Raw genomic sequence first — 16,199 nt, 5'->3', positions numbered from 1 at the left:
CGACCATACAAAAAGGAACGCTTACCTGGGATCTGTCTCCCTACTTGACTTCTGACGGGCATCAAGGCCCCCACAGCTGCAATAACCAAGGCGTCCTAGAAAAGCAAATGCTTCGAACACCTCAGGAAAACTCTTCCACTGAGTGGCAGTGAGATAAGTCCGCAGGTGGCACAAACTCACCTGCAATACAAGCAGGACGCAACACCGCAGGTGGCCAGAAGCGTACCTGCGAAGGACAGCACTCAAAGTACAGCGTACACAACACCGCAGGTGGCCAGATGTGTACCTGCGAAGGCGGCTCAAAGTACTCCCACAAAAGCGTCGATAAAATATATTAAGAGCGGCAGCTGCAGAGACAGGACAGCCTCTGTAGATAGCCCGAACTGTCTGCCCAAACACGTCGTTCTGTCTCTTCTCACCTCCTTCACCGAGGGCTCCAGTCACGTACCCAAACGTAAAACAAAAAGATACGAGTGTTAAAAGGGTACAATCAAAAATTTTAACGAGCGGGGAGGAGGCGCAAAATCACCACACTAAAACTTACTTTCTAATATATACAATACAAAATTTCCTTAAAAATAAATACTTAAATACTAAATGTCTTAATATTAAATGTTAACAGCATCACAAGGTTGACTAAAAACTGAAAAATTACGTTAACATCTGATAATCACTTAAGGCATGTTATCTTTAAATTTGGGAAATCTGAACACAGAAACAAACATTTCATACCATGATACACAAGTTCTGATGTGAATTAATCATATTACCACAATTATAATTGCATTCCAAACTTACATTATAAGATTATATATATGTAAAGGTATAAGCCACGAAGGAAAGTGAAACACTGGAGTAGCTACAAGATCTTCGAAAGATCTTGTAGCTACTCCAGTGTTTCATTTTCCTTCGTGGCTTATACCTTTATCCATGCATTTATCACGTTCCATTTATCACGTTCTATATATATATATATATATATATATATATATATATATATATATGTAGATATAGATTATGTATATATATATAAAAATCTCTCTCTCTCACTCTCTCTCTCTCTCTCTCTCCTCTCTATATATATATATATATATATATATATATATATATATATATATATATATATATGCGTGTGTATATTGTATGTGTATTTTTCTGAGATCGAATGTTATCTGAAATATTTTTTTTGTGTCAGATCTGTTTCAAAGTACTAGAATATCTTCAAATACTAATTTTCGTATGAGTCTTTTTTTTCTCTTTTTTATTTTCAGGATTACTGCCAAATAATTTCCGCGATAAAACTTTACCTCAAACTGCCAAAACTCTTTCAAATCTGCTCCAAAGATATTAAGCCAGGTCGAGGTTTTGGGGGGTGGGTGGTAAGGGCGGTGTGGGCGGAACATCGGTGGGTGCCACGAGATTTATGACGCCCAGCCAATTTCAGATATGAACCTGGCACTCTCCCCCCCCCCCCCCTCCAAAAGCCCGCCCGGCCCCTTCCTGATTCATGACTAAAATATGCATGTCAATACATTGTCCCAGATAAGGAAGTTCCCAAGGCGAGGCCTGGACTGGATGACAACGAGGTGAATGATATCGTGTAGAGAGAATATTCACGGAGAATATTAGTCTCAGGCAATAGGTTTCTTCTATTCCCGGTCGGGGAAGTAGCACTGTCAGTGCACCTCACGCGGTGCACCGTGGGCATCACTTCATAAGGTTCTTCGCGGCCTGCCTATACGGCCCCTAGCTGCGACCCCTTTCATTCCTTTGACTGTACCTTCGCCTATATTCCCTTTCTCTCCTCTTACTTTCCTCGGCCTTCTTCTAATGATTTGACCATTGTATTTTAAGCAAATTTACCATTTCCGATTTCTGTTAAGGGTCATATCCAGTCCTATAAGAACACCGCATAGCTTGCCTATGTTTGTTGTAATGATATTGTTGTAACGTTCATTGTTGATATTGAATCGGCCACGCAGTTCATCTTTCCGTAACAGAAAGAGACTCATTCACCAGTATTGCATTTGTGGGTTTTCCGATCTCTCTCTCTCTCTCTCTCTCTCTCTCTCTCTCTCTCTCTCTCTCTCTCTCTCTCTCCAGATACATTATATATATACATACATACCATACATACATATATATATATATATATATATATATATATATATATATATATATATATATAGTGTGTGTGTGTATGTATACGTATATATATGTGTATAATACTATAATGATATATATTGTATGTATATATGTACATATATATATATATATATATATATATATATATATATATATATTATATACATATATTATATATATGTGTGTGTTTATATATAGATATATATATATATCATATATATATATATATATATATATAAAATTCACAATGACTAATATCTTTCTAACAAGATTTAACATTTTGTTTTGGTATCACAGATTCTCCTCCACGTCAGAGTCATAAAAAGCTTAACGCTTTGGACCTAAGCGTGTCGAATATTGTCTTCAATTCGTAAACATCTCGCGTCTTCAGTTTCAGTCAGATGAACCGTCGAGTTCGCTAAAGACCTCCCCTTCGGGTAAGTCCTCATCAGGTTGAAAAGCGAGCTCGCAATACCATCCCGAGGGCTTCCGCTCCTTCGCCATCTTGCAAAAGTTCATGCATATTCAATCAGTCCCATTTCGCGTCTCCACTGCAGGAGGGAGGTGTCCCTAGACCACCTCGGCTCATTCGCTCTTCGCGAGCTTAGGTTACGCGTCACGCCCTCGTCAGTATTTGGATATCAAGCCGCTGAGTCGCGTCTTTTGTTTTCCTTTGGTGCCGTTAGTTTTCTGTTGTTTGTTGGCGTGTGAATGTGCCGCTCTCTCCAGGTTTATGTGGAATGATTGACACTCGGAAGGTTGGTGCATGTTTCCTAGGGAGATAGCGGTTGAGAGGGAGGGATATTCGATCTTAGGTAGTTTATACAATATAATTTACTCTCATCTCCCAAATCTTCATTTTAAGAAAGAGAACTTACCCTTTAATTCACAGAGCCTGTGTTTTTTGAGTTTCCAGTTCGGCATTCTTAATTCTGTTTATGTGTCTTGATGTGAAAAACTAAAATAAAATAAAATAAACGTTAAGAAAAACGCAAAAACAAGAAAAATGATCAAAACAAGAAATAAAATATTAAAATAAGCAGATTAGCTCATTCTAGGGCAATGCGGTAACCAGACTGAGAATTGTCGCATTTTTGGCCAATTAGAATCTCCCGGAGTAGGAAGAAGACGAGGAGGAGGAGGAGGAGGAGGAGGGGTAGGAGTAGGGTAGGGGAAAGATGGTAACGGAAGGGAGAGGCGGTTGGTTACACACAATGCAAGGTCAATAGAAGGAGCTTACGACTTTCCCGGGGGTTAGAGGAAAGAGGGGGAGGAGGAGGAGAAATTAGGGTAAGGGTAAGGGTAAGGGGGAGGTGGGAAAGTTTCACACAAATGTAAAGTCGATAAAAAGGAACAAACGAACTTACGACTTTGCAGGCTTTACCTTATTATTATTACTAGTATCATTATTATTATTAAAATAGTCTAACCAGACCACTGAGCTGATTAACGGCCCAAAACAGACATCAGCCATCACTGTCCCAGTTACAAGAAGTAAGTCTCTTCTCTGCGTCTCAGTTTTTAAAAGACTCTGTACTCTGTGTCACAGTTTAACCGAGTCTCTCTTCGTTTTATTTCTGCGCCGTCCCAGTTTAACTGTCTGCTTTGTGACCTCGTTTGTCTGTGGCTGTTTTGCTTTCCTTGTTTAATAGTTGCAACTGTGTCAGAGTGTTTCTGGCTCTGCTGAATCTTCGTTCCGCTCTCTAATCTGTGTTCCAGAGAAACAACTTTTATTCTGTTCCAGATAACAACTTTTACTCTGTGTTCCAGAGAAACCACTTTTATTCTGTTTCAGATAACAACTTTTATTCTGTGTTCCAGAGAAACAACTTTTATTCTGTTCCAGATAACAACTTTTACTCTGTGTTCCAGAGAAACCACTTTTATTCTGTTCCAGATAACAACTTTTATTCTGTGTTCCAGAGAAACCACTTTTATTCTGTTCCAGATAACAACTTTTACTCTGTGTTCCAGAGAAACACTTTTATTCTGTTCCAGATACAACTTTTATTCTGTGTTCAGAGAAACCACTTTTATTCTGTTCCAGATAACAACTTTTATTCTGTGTTCCAGAGAAACAACTTTTATTCTGTTTCAGATAACTTTTACTCTGTGTTCCAGAGAAACCACTTTTATTCTGTTCCAGATAACAACTTTTATTCTGTGTTCCAGAGAAACCACTTTTATTCTGTTCCAGATAACAACTTTTATTCTGTGTTCCAGAGAAACCACTTTTATTCTGTTCCAGATAACAACTTTTATTCTGTGTTCCAGAGAAACCACTTTTATTCTGTTCCAGATAACAACTTTTATTCTGTGTTCCCGAGAAACAACTTTTATTCTGTTCCAGATAATAACTTTTACTCTGTGTTCCAGAGAAACAACTTTTATTCTGTTCCAGATAACAACTTTTATTCTGTGTTTCAGAGAAACAACTTTTATTCTGTTCCAGATAATAACGTTTACTCTGTGTTTCAGAGAAGCAACTTCTACTCTGTATTCCAGAGTAACAACTTTTACTCTGTGTTTCAGAGAGGCAACTTTTACTCTGTATTCCAGAGTAACAACTTTTACTCTGTGTTCCAGAGAAGCAACTTTTACTCTGTAATGCTAAGTAACTTTTACTCTGTGTTCCAGAGAAGCAACTTTTACTTTCTATTCCAGAGTAACAACTTTTACTCTGTGTTCCAGAGAAGCAACTTTTACTTTGTATCCCAGAGTAACAACTTTTACTCTGTATTCCAGAGTAACAGCTTTTACTCTGTATTCCAGAGTAAGAAATTTTACTCTGTGTTCCAGAGAACACCAACCTTTACTCTGTGTCCCAGTTAAACGATTTATACTCTGTTCCTGTTCCAATTTAGCAGTCTGCTCTATGTTCCAGTAAACCGATTTCTACTCTGTTTCCTGGTTAAGTGATTTCTACTGTGTCCCATTTAAACCATTTTACTGTGTTCTACTCTGTTTTCCAGTAAAACGGTTTCTACTCTGTGTCCCAGTTAAGCGATTTCTACTGTGCCCCATTTCAACAATTTGTACAAAGTTTTAGATGAATGATTTCTACTCTATGTTCCAGTTAAACGATTTCGATTTCTACTCTGTCCCAGTTTAATAGTCTACTCTTGTGTTCCAGTTAAGAGACTTCTACTCAGTGTTCCAGTTAACCGATTCCTACTCTGCTTTCCAGCTTAATCATCTCTACGATGGCCCAAATTAACTCCCAATTCTGTGTCCCAATTTCAAAGGGCTTAGTTACCCGGGATTAGGCCTCTCTCTCTCTCTCTCTCTCTCTCTCTCTCTCTCTCTCTCTCTCTCTCTCTCTCTTCGCGAGGCTACGGAGGAGGAAAGATATCGTACTGTCGGTGCCTCGGTAGATCTGCAGGCGAGCGAACGTGTGGCGCTGTCAGGTGGCACTGGTATTTATTTCGGGTTGGGGATAAAAGAAAATACATTTGTGAACGGCAGTGAATTATCACCAGAAATATTTAGTATTTTTTTTATTTACTTTTTTATGAAGAATTTAATTTTTTTTAATTTAGAGAAACTGCCTTTTGTTTTTTATTTACTTGTGTTTTTTATTTTTACTTTTGAAGAAGAATTTTATATATATATATATATATATATATATATATTATATATATATATATATGTGTGTGTGTGTGTGTGTGTGTGTGTGTGTGTTTACGGAAGGGGTATCTTGACGAATAATGTAGACTATCGTGCGTATAAGCTCCAGTCTTTATTACAGCCTAAGGATATTAAATTATGAATTATACATTTAATTTATCGTTATTTTAATCTTGTCAATCATTATGAAAAAAATGGGAATTCTTATGTAGCTAATCCTTAATGGGTAAAAGTTAATATTTTTAATAATTTATTGCAGTATTTTGTTAAAATTTTATTATATATATATACTTATATATATATATATATATATATAAGTAATGTAATATAGGTTTATATATATATATATATATATATATATATATATATATATATATATTATTATAGAGAGAGAGAGAGAGAGAGAGAAGACAGGAGAGAGAGAGAGAGAGAACAAGCTCACAAACAATCAGAAAATATTATGAAGCATTGTCCCTTCCGAGCAACATGAGTAAAAAAAAAAAAAACTTCACGATTCCGTGAATTAAAGATGAGAGCGCTCTTGCACGCGTGCACGTACATTATTTATTCATGATTATTCATTTTTTAATTCACTTGAAACCCCGTTAATAAATAAAAGGGTGAGGTAACGTAGATATTCACTATAGCGAGACTGATTAATATTTTTCCATGCTATTTGGAAAGGTAACTGAATAGGGACTGGAATGGAAAAGTAATGTTTTTATGAATAATTAACTGTAGTTAATTGCTATGATTATTTTTTAGGCATCTATATATGGCTATTAAAGCTAGTGGGTATTTTATGAGTATAGCACATACTCGCTTCTACTCGCTCAGAAATGCTCGCATACATGGATATCACCCGCACAAAATATATGACACAAACTCGTATTTATACTCCCGTAGACTTTTACACGAAAGCACGCACACACACACACACACACACCCTCAAAAAAGCATTACACTTATAATTATAGGTCGTCGGTGTTTTGAACTGACCTGCCACTACAGTCTGCTGTACGCAATTTTGTGAACTGAGTTAGTACCACTCTTGGCTAGGTCTTGCTTAGGGCAGCTGCAGTGCTCCACTTTAGGGTTCTTGTCTAAAGAAGTCAAAGTTTCTGAATCTTAGTTTTATAAAGTATAAGCTTATATTGGTGCGGATTTTACTTCAGTGAAGTTTAGCATATTGGTAAACTGAAGATTATATATATTCAGCCTTGTGGTTCTAAATTATGATGAGGCTGTAGATATTACTGTACAGAGGTAGCTACTAATTCTAATACAAATAATAGTAAGTATTATTATCATTATTATTATTATTATTATTATTGAACCTTGGAATACATAAAATTAAGCAGCTTTATAATCGCTTCCTAAATTACTTCTCCTAACAGCCCTAATAGCTAGGATGTTCCTCTTTTATGCCAACAAGCACGAGCACCCGGGAGTAATTAGCGTTCGTGACACCCAACTAATAACTAAAAATAAGGTAAAAAAAATAAAAATGAGCAAATAAGTTCGTCCACCTTATGCATATTTTAACACACACCTTCGCATGTCCCAAGGTCGTGTCGGAACTGTGATATCGTGACTAGTTCCGGCCTAGCACACGATCTGCGTTAATGGCACGATGGTTCGTTTCCTCAGTTTTTTTTCTCGAAATTTATGTCCTAACATACAAATATAGTGAAGAGGTCTCGTGACAAGACGAGTTCCGTAACACCGGACAGGCCACGTGGCACCAGGAGTAAATTATATACCCAACTATAAGGATAGTCTAAAGTTCTTAGGCGTCTGGCCATCTTTTCTCAAATTTGGTTTGGGTTATCATGCCTGTTTTTTTTCTATTTTTTTGCTTTATTTATTGATTAATTTTATTTATTGATTTTTGGCAGCAGGGGTGAATTTCATATCCCAAGCAAACAAATAGCAAAGGGATCTCGGGAGGAGAGACGACTTTCGTAACACCAAAGGTTTTCTCAAATTTGGATTGGCGAATACACATAATCTGCTGTGAGCTTATTGAGCACTAATTCAGCAGTAATAGTGGAAGATGTCCACCACATCAAAGCCACTCCCACGTCTCAAGCAATACGTAACACTAACCCCACAAAGCAATCCCAGAGCAACCCCAAAGCAATACCCGAGCAACTTCAGAGCAACCTCAAAGCAATCCCAAAGCAACCTCAGGGCAACCCAACAGCAACCTCAAAGAAATCGCAGAGCAACCCCAAAGCAATCCCCAGAGCGGCATCAGAGCAACCCAGAGCAATTCCAGAGCAACCCCAGAGCAATCCTACAGATCCTAAGAGTAATCGCAGAGCAACCCCAAAACACTTCCAGAGCAACACCAGTGCAATCCCAAAACAACCCCAGAGCAACATCAGAGCAATACCAAAGCAATCCTAGAGTAATACCAGAGCAACACCAGAGCAATCCCAAAACAAGACCAGAGCAATACCAAAGCAATCCTAGAGTAATACCAGAGCAACACCAGAGCAATCCCAAAACAAGACCAGAGCAATACCAAAGCAATCCTAGAGCAATACCAAAGCAACACCAGTGCAATCCCAAATCACCCCCAGAGCAACATCAGAGCAAAACCAAAGCAATCCTAGAGCAATACCAAAGCAACACCAGAGCAATCCTAAGGCAATCCCAGAGCAAACTTCACATAGCTAGCCGGAGTCTTGCGCGTTAAATCTGGGGCTGCTGCAGAGATTGCCAAGGCTCTTGGTCCTAGTCCTAATCTCTGGCTCTTTATACCCCTGGATTATGCTCGCCTCCAAGTCATAACCCACGTACATGCGCTCGCACACGCACACACACACATACATACACGCGCGCTGCTGAGGCCTTGCTTCTCTGATAACGAGGAAAGTCTGACTTGAAAAAAAAAGAAAGACAAAAACGCAGAAAAAAATGAGATTTATAAAGCGCTGCAGCAATTTCACAGAATCATATCTGCTACGTAAAGAATCATTCTCTCTCTCTCTCTCTCTCTCTCTCTCTCTCTCTCTCTCTCTCTCTCTCTCTCTCTCTCTCTCTCTCTCTCTCAGACACACCCGCGCAGGCTTGGCCTCTATGATAACGAGCAATTTCGCAGAAACATGATATCTGCTACGTAAAGATCTCTCTCTCTCTCTCTCTCTCTCTCTCTCTCTCTCTCTCTCTCTCTCTCTCTCTCTCTTCACCCCAGGTGGTGTATTAAGGCAGTTTTTCTTGGCACTTCCTGATAACGTTATCTAGAGCGATAATAACGTGAGCTGCACTTTTCGTTCCCTTGGCATTTAGTTCGGTTTTCGGGGTCCTAGTGACAGCTGGAACATTTGCAGAAGAAGAAACGCTAATAGTAAACACGGGATTGCCCTACTTCTTCTTCTTCCTTGACGATGTTCCAGAAGGTAGTATCTTTCATTTCTTGCTTAGGTGTTTTAGTCGTAGTAGTTTATGCTGTAGTCTTTTCCTGCGTTGTCATGTAATTATACGAAAGAATACGGCTGCTATTTAGAATTATTATGACATTGTGAGATAGAATATTTGTTGGCTAGTGTGCCACCTGTCTCTTTCGTGAATTTTTTGTCTTTGTGCTATGATCATTAGAAATTTTGTGATATATACACATACATACATACATATATATATATATATATGTATGTGTGTGTATGTATATATATATATATATATATATATATATATATATATATATATATATATATATCTATATATATATATATAATCACTCTGACACGTGATTTAAATGTCACACAATAACAAAATAAAATTTAAAAATTGTGTAAATTCTGAACGGCTTCTTGATTTGTAAGTCATTGTCGCAAGTTAGGAGGATTTACACGCAATTTTTTAATATTCGTTATACATATACATATATACATGCACATACATACATACACGCGCGCGCGCACACAAACACACACACACACACACACACACACACATATATATATATATATATATATATATATATATATATATATATATATGTACTGGGGGGATTCTTTCTTTCCCAGTATTCATAAGGTAAGCGTGGACACGAAACGGAAGGCAGACCCCCACCCCCCATTACTCATAACCTTTCTCTCTCTCTCTCTCCAAGGAATCTCTCTTTCTCTCCATTCTAACAGGTAATGAAAATGAGAGAGTTGCATCATAACATTAACGTTTATTAACAAGAATAAATAAATCAATCAACCAAGTAATCCAGTCTTACAGACTAACTCAAACAGTACAATGTCTAGTCACCAAAACAAGTCTACACCCCTCTGGGAATTCTTTGTCCCCCCGCATTCCACAAGTACCAGAATCATCTGTTTCAAAGTTACAGAACACATCCGGTAAGTACACACAAGTTCAAAGACAAAGTTAATAAAATGGAACATATTATAAGATATCAAACAAGCCATCCCTTTGGCTAAAGCACTTGAACACTTACCCAGACAACCGGACACTTAAACACTTAATAAAAAACAAAAAAACTCCTCCGGCGAATATATATATATATATATATATATATATATATAGTATATATATATATATATATATATATATATTTATGAGATTTACATATTGCCAATTAATGTTAGTACTCACGATAATTGGGAGAGATGGCTGATATATACTACAGATAATTTCACTTTGTGTTATGTGTTATGGGACACTTAACTGGAAACTGTCACACACACACACACACACACACACACATACATACATACATATATATATATATATATATATATATATATATATATATGATATATATATATATACATATATATATATATATATAACTTCAAATCACAGGATTCTTTCAAGAAAGTTTTATATTACCACCAATTACTATACCTTAATTGGAATACATGTAGTTGTGCCCCGAAAAATAAGCTCTCTCTCTCTCTCTCTCTCTCTCTCTCTCTCTCTCTCTCTCTCTCTCTCTCTCTCTCTCTCTACGTCGTAAGTCAAAAGTATTACAAAGATGAAGGCTTACATTTTTATTTATAATCTAATGTAAGGTAGTACCTACATAATACTCTCTCTCTCTCTCTCTCTCTCTCTCTCTCTCTCTCTCTCTCTCTCTCTCTCTCTGAAATCCCTGGAGCCATCATTATTCAAGGCACTTTTCGAGATAGCGCAATTGTCAGAGCATAATTTTCGAAATCCATTTTTCTTTTACTTTCTTCTTTTCCCTTTTCGGTCGGGTGCCCAGATCCGTTTCGTTCCTTGAAACCGGAGAACCTTCCCTCTCTCTCTCTCTCTCTCTCTCTCTCTCTCTCTCTCTCTCTCTCTCTCTCTCTCTCATGATCTTTATTAATTTCATCCTTGTAATCTGACGTTAGGAGAATGGTGCAAGCTACAGTGTTTTGCATATCATTGCAGTGCAGAGAAAGATGCCATTTGAGTGAGTTACTGTTACATAAATAGTGACCACAGTTTTTTACTAGCAATGTCTCTGCCTGAAAACAATTATATTTTATGCATTTTAACTGCAGTGAAGGCCTTTTATATTTCCCAGATAGCCTTAACCAATTATATTCTATACACTTTAACACTAATAAAAGTCACATATGCTTCCTAGCCAGCCTGAGCCTACGTAGGTTATAAAAAACATCTTCATAATCTGAAAATATAACTATGATAAAATTATAACAAGATTATTTTTTACTAACCATTTTTCTGCACCAATTTGATGTTTTAAATGTAACAAAATTCTTCCCAGACAGCTTTACCAAACCAGATCAATAAATAAAATCATTGTAATCTTAAAATATTTATATAATAAAATTGTAAAAAGAGTATTTTCCTACCAACCGCAATAAATCTTTGACGTAAATCAATGAACCAAATCTGTGTGATCTAAAAATACACGAATAAAATCTCCACGCCTCTCCTCACGAAGTAGTATCGCAAAAACCTAATAACGGAGGAATATGCAATATGTTCTGTGTGAGCATTGCAAGAGAAATTTGCGAGATGCCATGTTTCAATCTCTAACACACGTACATTCGTTGGCGCTGCTCGCTCTTAGCATTATATGTTCCTGGAAGGTGGTTGTATTCTGGTTGTTAATGGAGAGGGTTCTATTCAGGTTGCTTCTGTAAATTTGTTATAGTCTGGTTGTTCCTGGAAATTGATTGATTATGGTTGAAAATGTTGTAGGTTCGAAATGATCCTTTTTTTTTTTATTAATTTATTTATTCTGTGAATGGCTGAGCAATTGGGGTGGACTCCGCATTGCAGTGGGGTTTTTAATTATTATTATTATTATTATTATTATTATTGATTATTATTCATTATTATTATTATTATTTAATTATTAGATTATTATTATTTTATTTTGGAATTTAGAAGACCCATCTTTTAGGCACAAATAGCTGTTAAGAAAAAGGAATGGCAGAAAATTCAGAAGAACGCGAAGGGATTTGATTTTATAATATTGTTTTTTCCTATTTACCTTACAATTTCGCTTCTCAGGCTCAGCGATATTGTGTTTCTGAGTAACGTGCACCAATATTCATATTGGGAATTTTCAAATAAAAATCAATAAAATGCTGAAGGTATAATCTTTTATTGGAACATGGATATCAGGTCCCCAAGGTCAAAGCAGGGGTCGTCGTCAGTGCTTCGGTATTATTCCGTAGGCGTAAAGTTCAAGTTCGGGGCCGGTGGTTTCGTCTTCAGTTTTTAAAGGGCTGGTTCAATTGGTGGGCTGGTGTTATAGCTGGATATATTCTGGTATATCTGGTATTACGTAACGTTTTCCGATCCCTCCCTTCTCGCTAGGTTCATCCCTCGGACGAGTCGTTTTGAAGGAGACTGTAGCAAAGAAAGTCTGTGGGGCGGTATTCTTTATTAGCGGGCTCGGACCTAGAGTTGGCATTCCTCATTGGCGGGCCGGGCCGAGGTCTTGGAAATATTGGTCCAGTTACTCCCCCCAGGAAACAGAAAAACATCCGCTGAAGACCTGAGAAAGCGAAATTGTAAGGAAAATAGAAAAAAACAATATATAAAATCAACTCGCTTAATTCTTTGCCAATTCTTTTTAAACAGTATTATTATTATTATTATTATTATTATTATTATTTATGGTAATTATTATTATTATTATTATTATTATTATTATTAGAGATTATTAATTATTTATTATTATATGCGTGAAATTGAGTGGTGATGGTGGTTCGTGGGGCGTATTGAAAATAAATTTTATTTTTTCAGTTAAAAAAAGGTAAAAAATGCAACAAGCCTGCGGACCGAAATAAAATTATTTTCAGATTTGAAATCAGAAAAGCCTCTCTCCTCTCTCTTGCTTCTCCTTCCTCCTCTCTCTATCTCATCCTCTCTCTCTCTCTCTCTCTATCCTTCTCGTAGAATCCCCTGTTTCTCTGGCCCGTATGGATACGTGGCTGTGCTGACATAAGGCCACGCTAATCCAACAATAACCATCACCTTCAGGTGTGCGAGAATGAGTCATCCTGTGTACGAAACGATCGATAGTTGATCGATAAGCCGTGTACCGTATACTTGTTCTATAAAGATTCATCGTCTCTCTCTCTCTCTCTCTCTCTCTCTCTCTCTTCTCTCTCTCTCTCTCTTCATTTTCATCTTCAAAGCTCACCTGTGCCTTTAAAGTCAATTGCGCATACGTAGACTGCGTGTGTGAGCAAAGGTATATTTTAAGGGTAATACATTCTCACCTGTATGTTAATTAAACGCCCCTTGCTCGTCATCCCAGGTAACACACCACGCTTAGAGCTGAAATTAGCCTCTTCTTTTAATCTCCAATTTTTTATTTATTTTTCAGCGTTAAAAAGATAAAAATATCCACAACAAATTTAGAAATATTTAACTCATTTTTTATCAATACGTCTTCAGATAGAAACTATAGAATTTTTCTTTGCAACAAAACAGTCATAGGCGGATGTGACATCATCACCAGACAGCCACAGGTATAAACTGTGAGGCATCAGTTGCTAAAGCTCCCAACTAATTAAATATGCTATATAGGCTCTCTTTGCAACACCTTCACATTTGACTCAACTAATTTGCATAGGCAACAAGTTCCGAAAATGTGGGCTCTGGAGTGTCATGTTACAAAAGTCGAAGCTTAGCCGAAATTATTGATTTAGAAGCTAACTATATAAATATGGTTATTTTTTATTGCTCTCTCTCTCTCTCTCTCTCTCTCTCTCTCTCTCTCTCTCTCTCTCTCTCTCTCTCTCTCTCTCATTTTATATGTATATATATATATATATATATAAATATACATATATATATATATATATATATGTATAATATATACATATAGTGAGAGTGAGAGAGTGTGTGTGAACATGGCCTTGTCGTCTGTTCCTTTATAATGTATGTTGATCGTAATTACTGATAATAACCCGTATAACTACAGATGCTGAATAATTATCCTCATGTTACTCAGGTCTTCTTATTATATATACAAGTTACTGGCAACATCAAAGTGTGCATTATGCAAATTCAGTAAGAGCCAACGACAATGTTACTTGCACTAGAATATTTATAATGCCAAGACCTGCGGTGGTGGGAGTGAAGATAAAGGTATTATCCTTTATTTAGTGACTGATCTTTTGTTTTGAAATATATAGAGGAAAACAATATAGGCATATTATTATTATTATTACTTATTATTATTATTATTATTATTATTATTATTATTATTATTATTATTATTATTATTCAGAAGGTAACCCGTATTCATATGGAACAAGGCCACAGGGTCCATTGACTGGAAATTCAAGCTTCTAAAGAATATGGTGTTCATTTGAATGAAATTTCAGAAAATAATAGGAAGTACAGAAAGAGATCACTTCTTAGCGGATAAAGATAAAGATGAATTAACGCTTCCATAAATAAATAGAAAAAATGTAAATGAATGATTATGATGCTTGTGAGGTTGGATTCTTTTTTTAGTTACTGTCGAATTCATTTGGTCGAATGTCTTACCACATCCTGTCGAGAGAAGGTTAAAATGATGCTAGAAATTAAGCCTGAGATCTTGGTACCGTATGAAATAATATGCAGTGATAATGGCTGACTCTGTATTTAAATGAATCTTTATTATACAGTATACTTAGATTTGCATCTTGACCTAACTTGCCTCACAGCTTTACAAGTCCAGTATTCTATGAACTGACTAGATGACCCATATAGGTGAATGATGCCAGATATAGATCTTTTTATTCCTTTTGCAATAGAATTTTTTCGGGGGTGTCCTGTAATCTGCTCCTGTTTTATCTGAGGGCTCGATATTTTGTCATAGGTTTATAGCTAACATTAGACATACTTCCGGTTTATAGGGTATTATTATTATTATTATTATTATTATTATTATTATTATTATTATTATTATTATTATTATTATTATTATTCAGAAGTGAAGGCGCCCTTTACTTGGAATTCAAACTTCGAAAGAGTATGGTGTTCATTTGGAAGTATTAACTACAGAAGGTTAGGAAATGCATAACAAAGAGATCACTTATTAAAAGATAAAGAATAAATTAACAAATAAATAGAAAGAATGTAAATAAACTATTGAAATACAAGAAGAATTGTATTAGGGTAGGTTGACAATTTTGTCTATAATTTATATGTCTATATTTTAATATATCTCTTATATTTTATTGCTTCACATCTTATCTAGTCAAGCAAATGAGCTGAGATTGAACAAGTTTCGACGTGCGGTTGGTTTAAAAAGAAGTTTTGTACTCTGTAAACTCTCAATCGTGTTTTGTATTAGCTAATTCTGTTTATGTCGAGGTTTAAGGTTATATTTGCCCATTTTCTATATAAAAAAAAGCAGTACATAAGCTTAGAACCATTATTTTAAAAGCCCCAAACTCACTGTCAGATATGCTTGGCAAGACTCGCGTTATACGCAATGGAAAAACGGAGAATTCTCGTACACTTGGCAACGCCTACGATGCACAGGCACGATGACGTACTCCAATTGATTCTTGAGTTTGTTTACGTAGTCGTTCATTTTAAATAGTATGAAGGAGAGAGAGAGAGACAGACAGACAGACAGATTGATGTTTCGTGTTCCTGTAGTTGTTTCTGGTTGGTCTTCTTCGTTATTATTAGAAAATAGTTCTCCAATTTGGTTTCTTCTTCATAATTATTAAGGGATTAGTCAGTTTAAATGTGTCCTAAAACTCCCTACACTGTATTTGGCATAATTAATTCATATTCACTTATATCTCCACAGTGTGTCTTATTTATTAATAAATTTGTTAATTTGTTTGTTCTTTTCTAATAACTGACCTCTTCATTCTGTTACTTCTTTTAAATGAAACCGCCATATTCTTTGGAAGCTTTTTGACTTTCAAGTTAGTGGTCCCCTGCGGTTCATTTTTTGAATAATAATAATAATAATAATAATA

At 36.2% G+C, this 16,199-nt stretch overlaps 1 protein-coding gene across 5 annotated transcripts in view; it reads left to right on the top strand.

Annotated features, from left to right (window-relative positions):
• The window catches only part of LOC135208727 (endothelin-converting enzyme homolog), a 173,405-nt gene that overhangs the window by 74,797 nt on the left and 82,409 nt on the right, over window positions 1-16,199 (top strand). The window contains exon 1 of one of the 5 annotated variants that reach the window (XM_064241219.1): window positions 9,079-9,179. The exons of the other annotated variants lie outside the window; for them this stretch is intronic. Within the exon in view, the coding sequence (XP_064097289.1) occupies window positions 9,168-9,179 (12 nt within the window). The 5' untranslated portion in view covers window positions 9,079-9,167. Of the gene's footprint in view, window positions 1-9,078; window positions 9,180-16,199 lie in introns of those variants that run through there. 5 annotated transcript variants of the gene reach the window in all.

This window comes from Macrobrachium nipponense, chromosome 35, assembly GCF_015104395.2.
Source record: "Macrobrachium nipponense isolate FS-2020 chromosome 35, ASM1510439v2, whole genome shotgun sequence".
Classification (NCBI taxonomy): Eukaryota; Metazoa; Arthropoda; class Malacostraca; order Decapoda; family Palaemonidae; genus Macrobrachium; species Macrobrachium nipponense.
The sequence above is the reverse complement of the archived record's forward strand: the minus strand, read 5'-3'. Positions and strand labels throughout refer to the sequence as shown.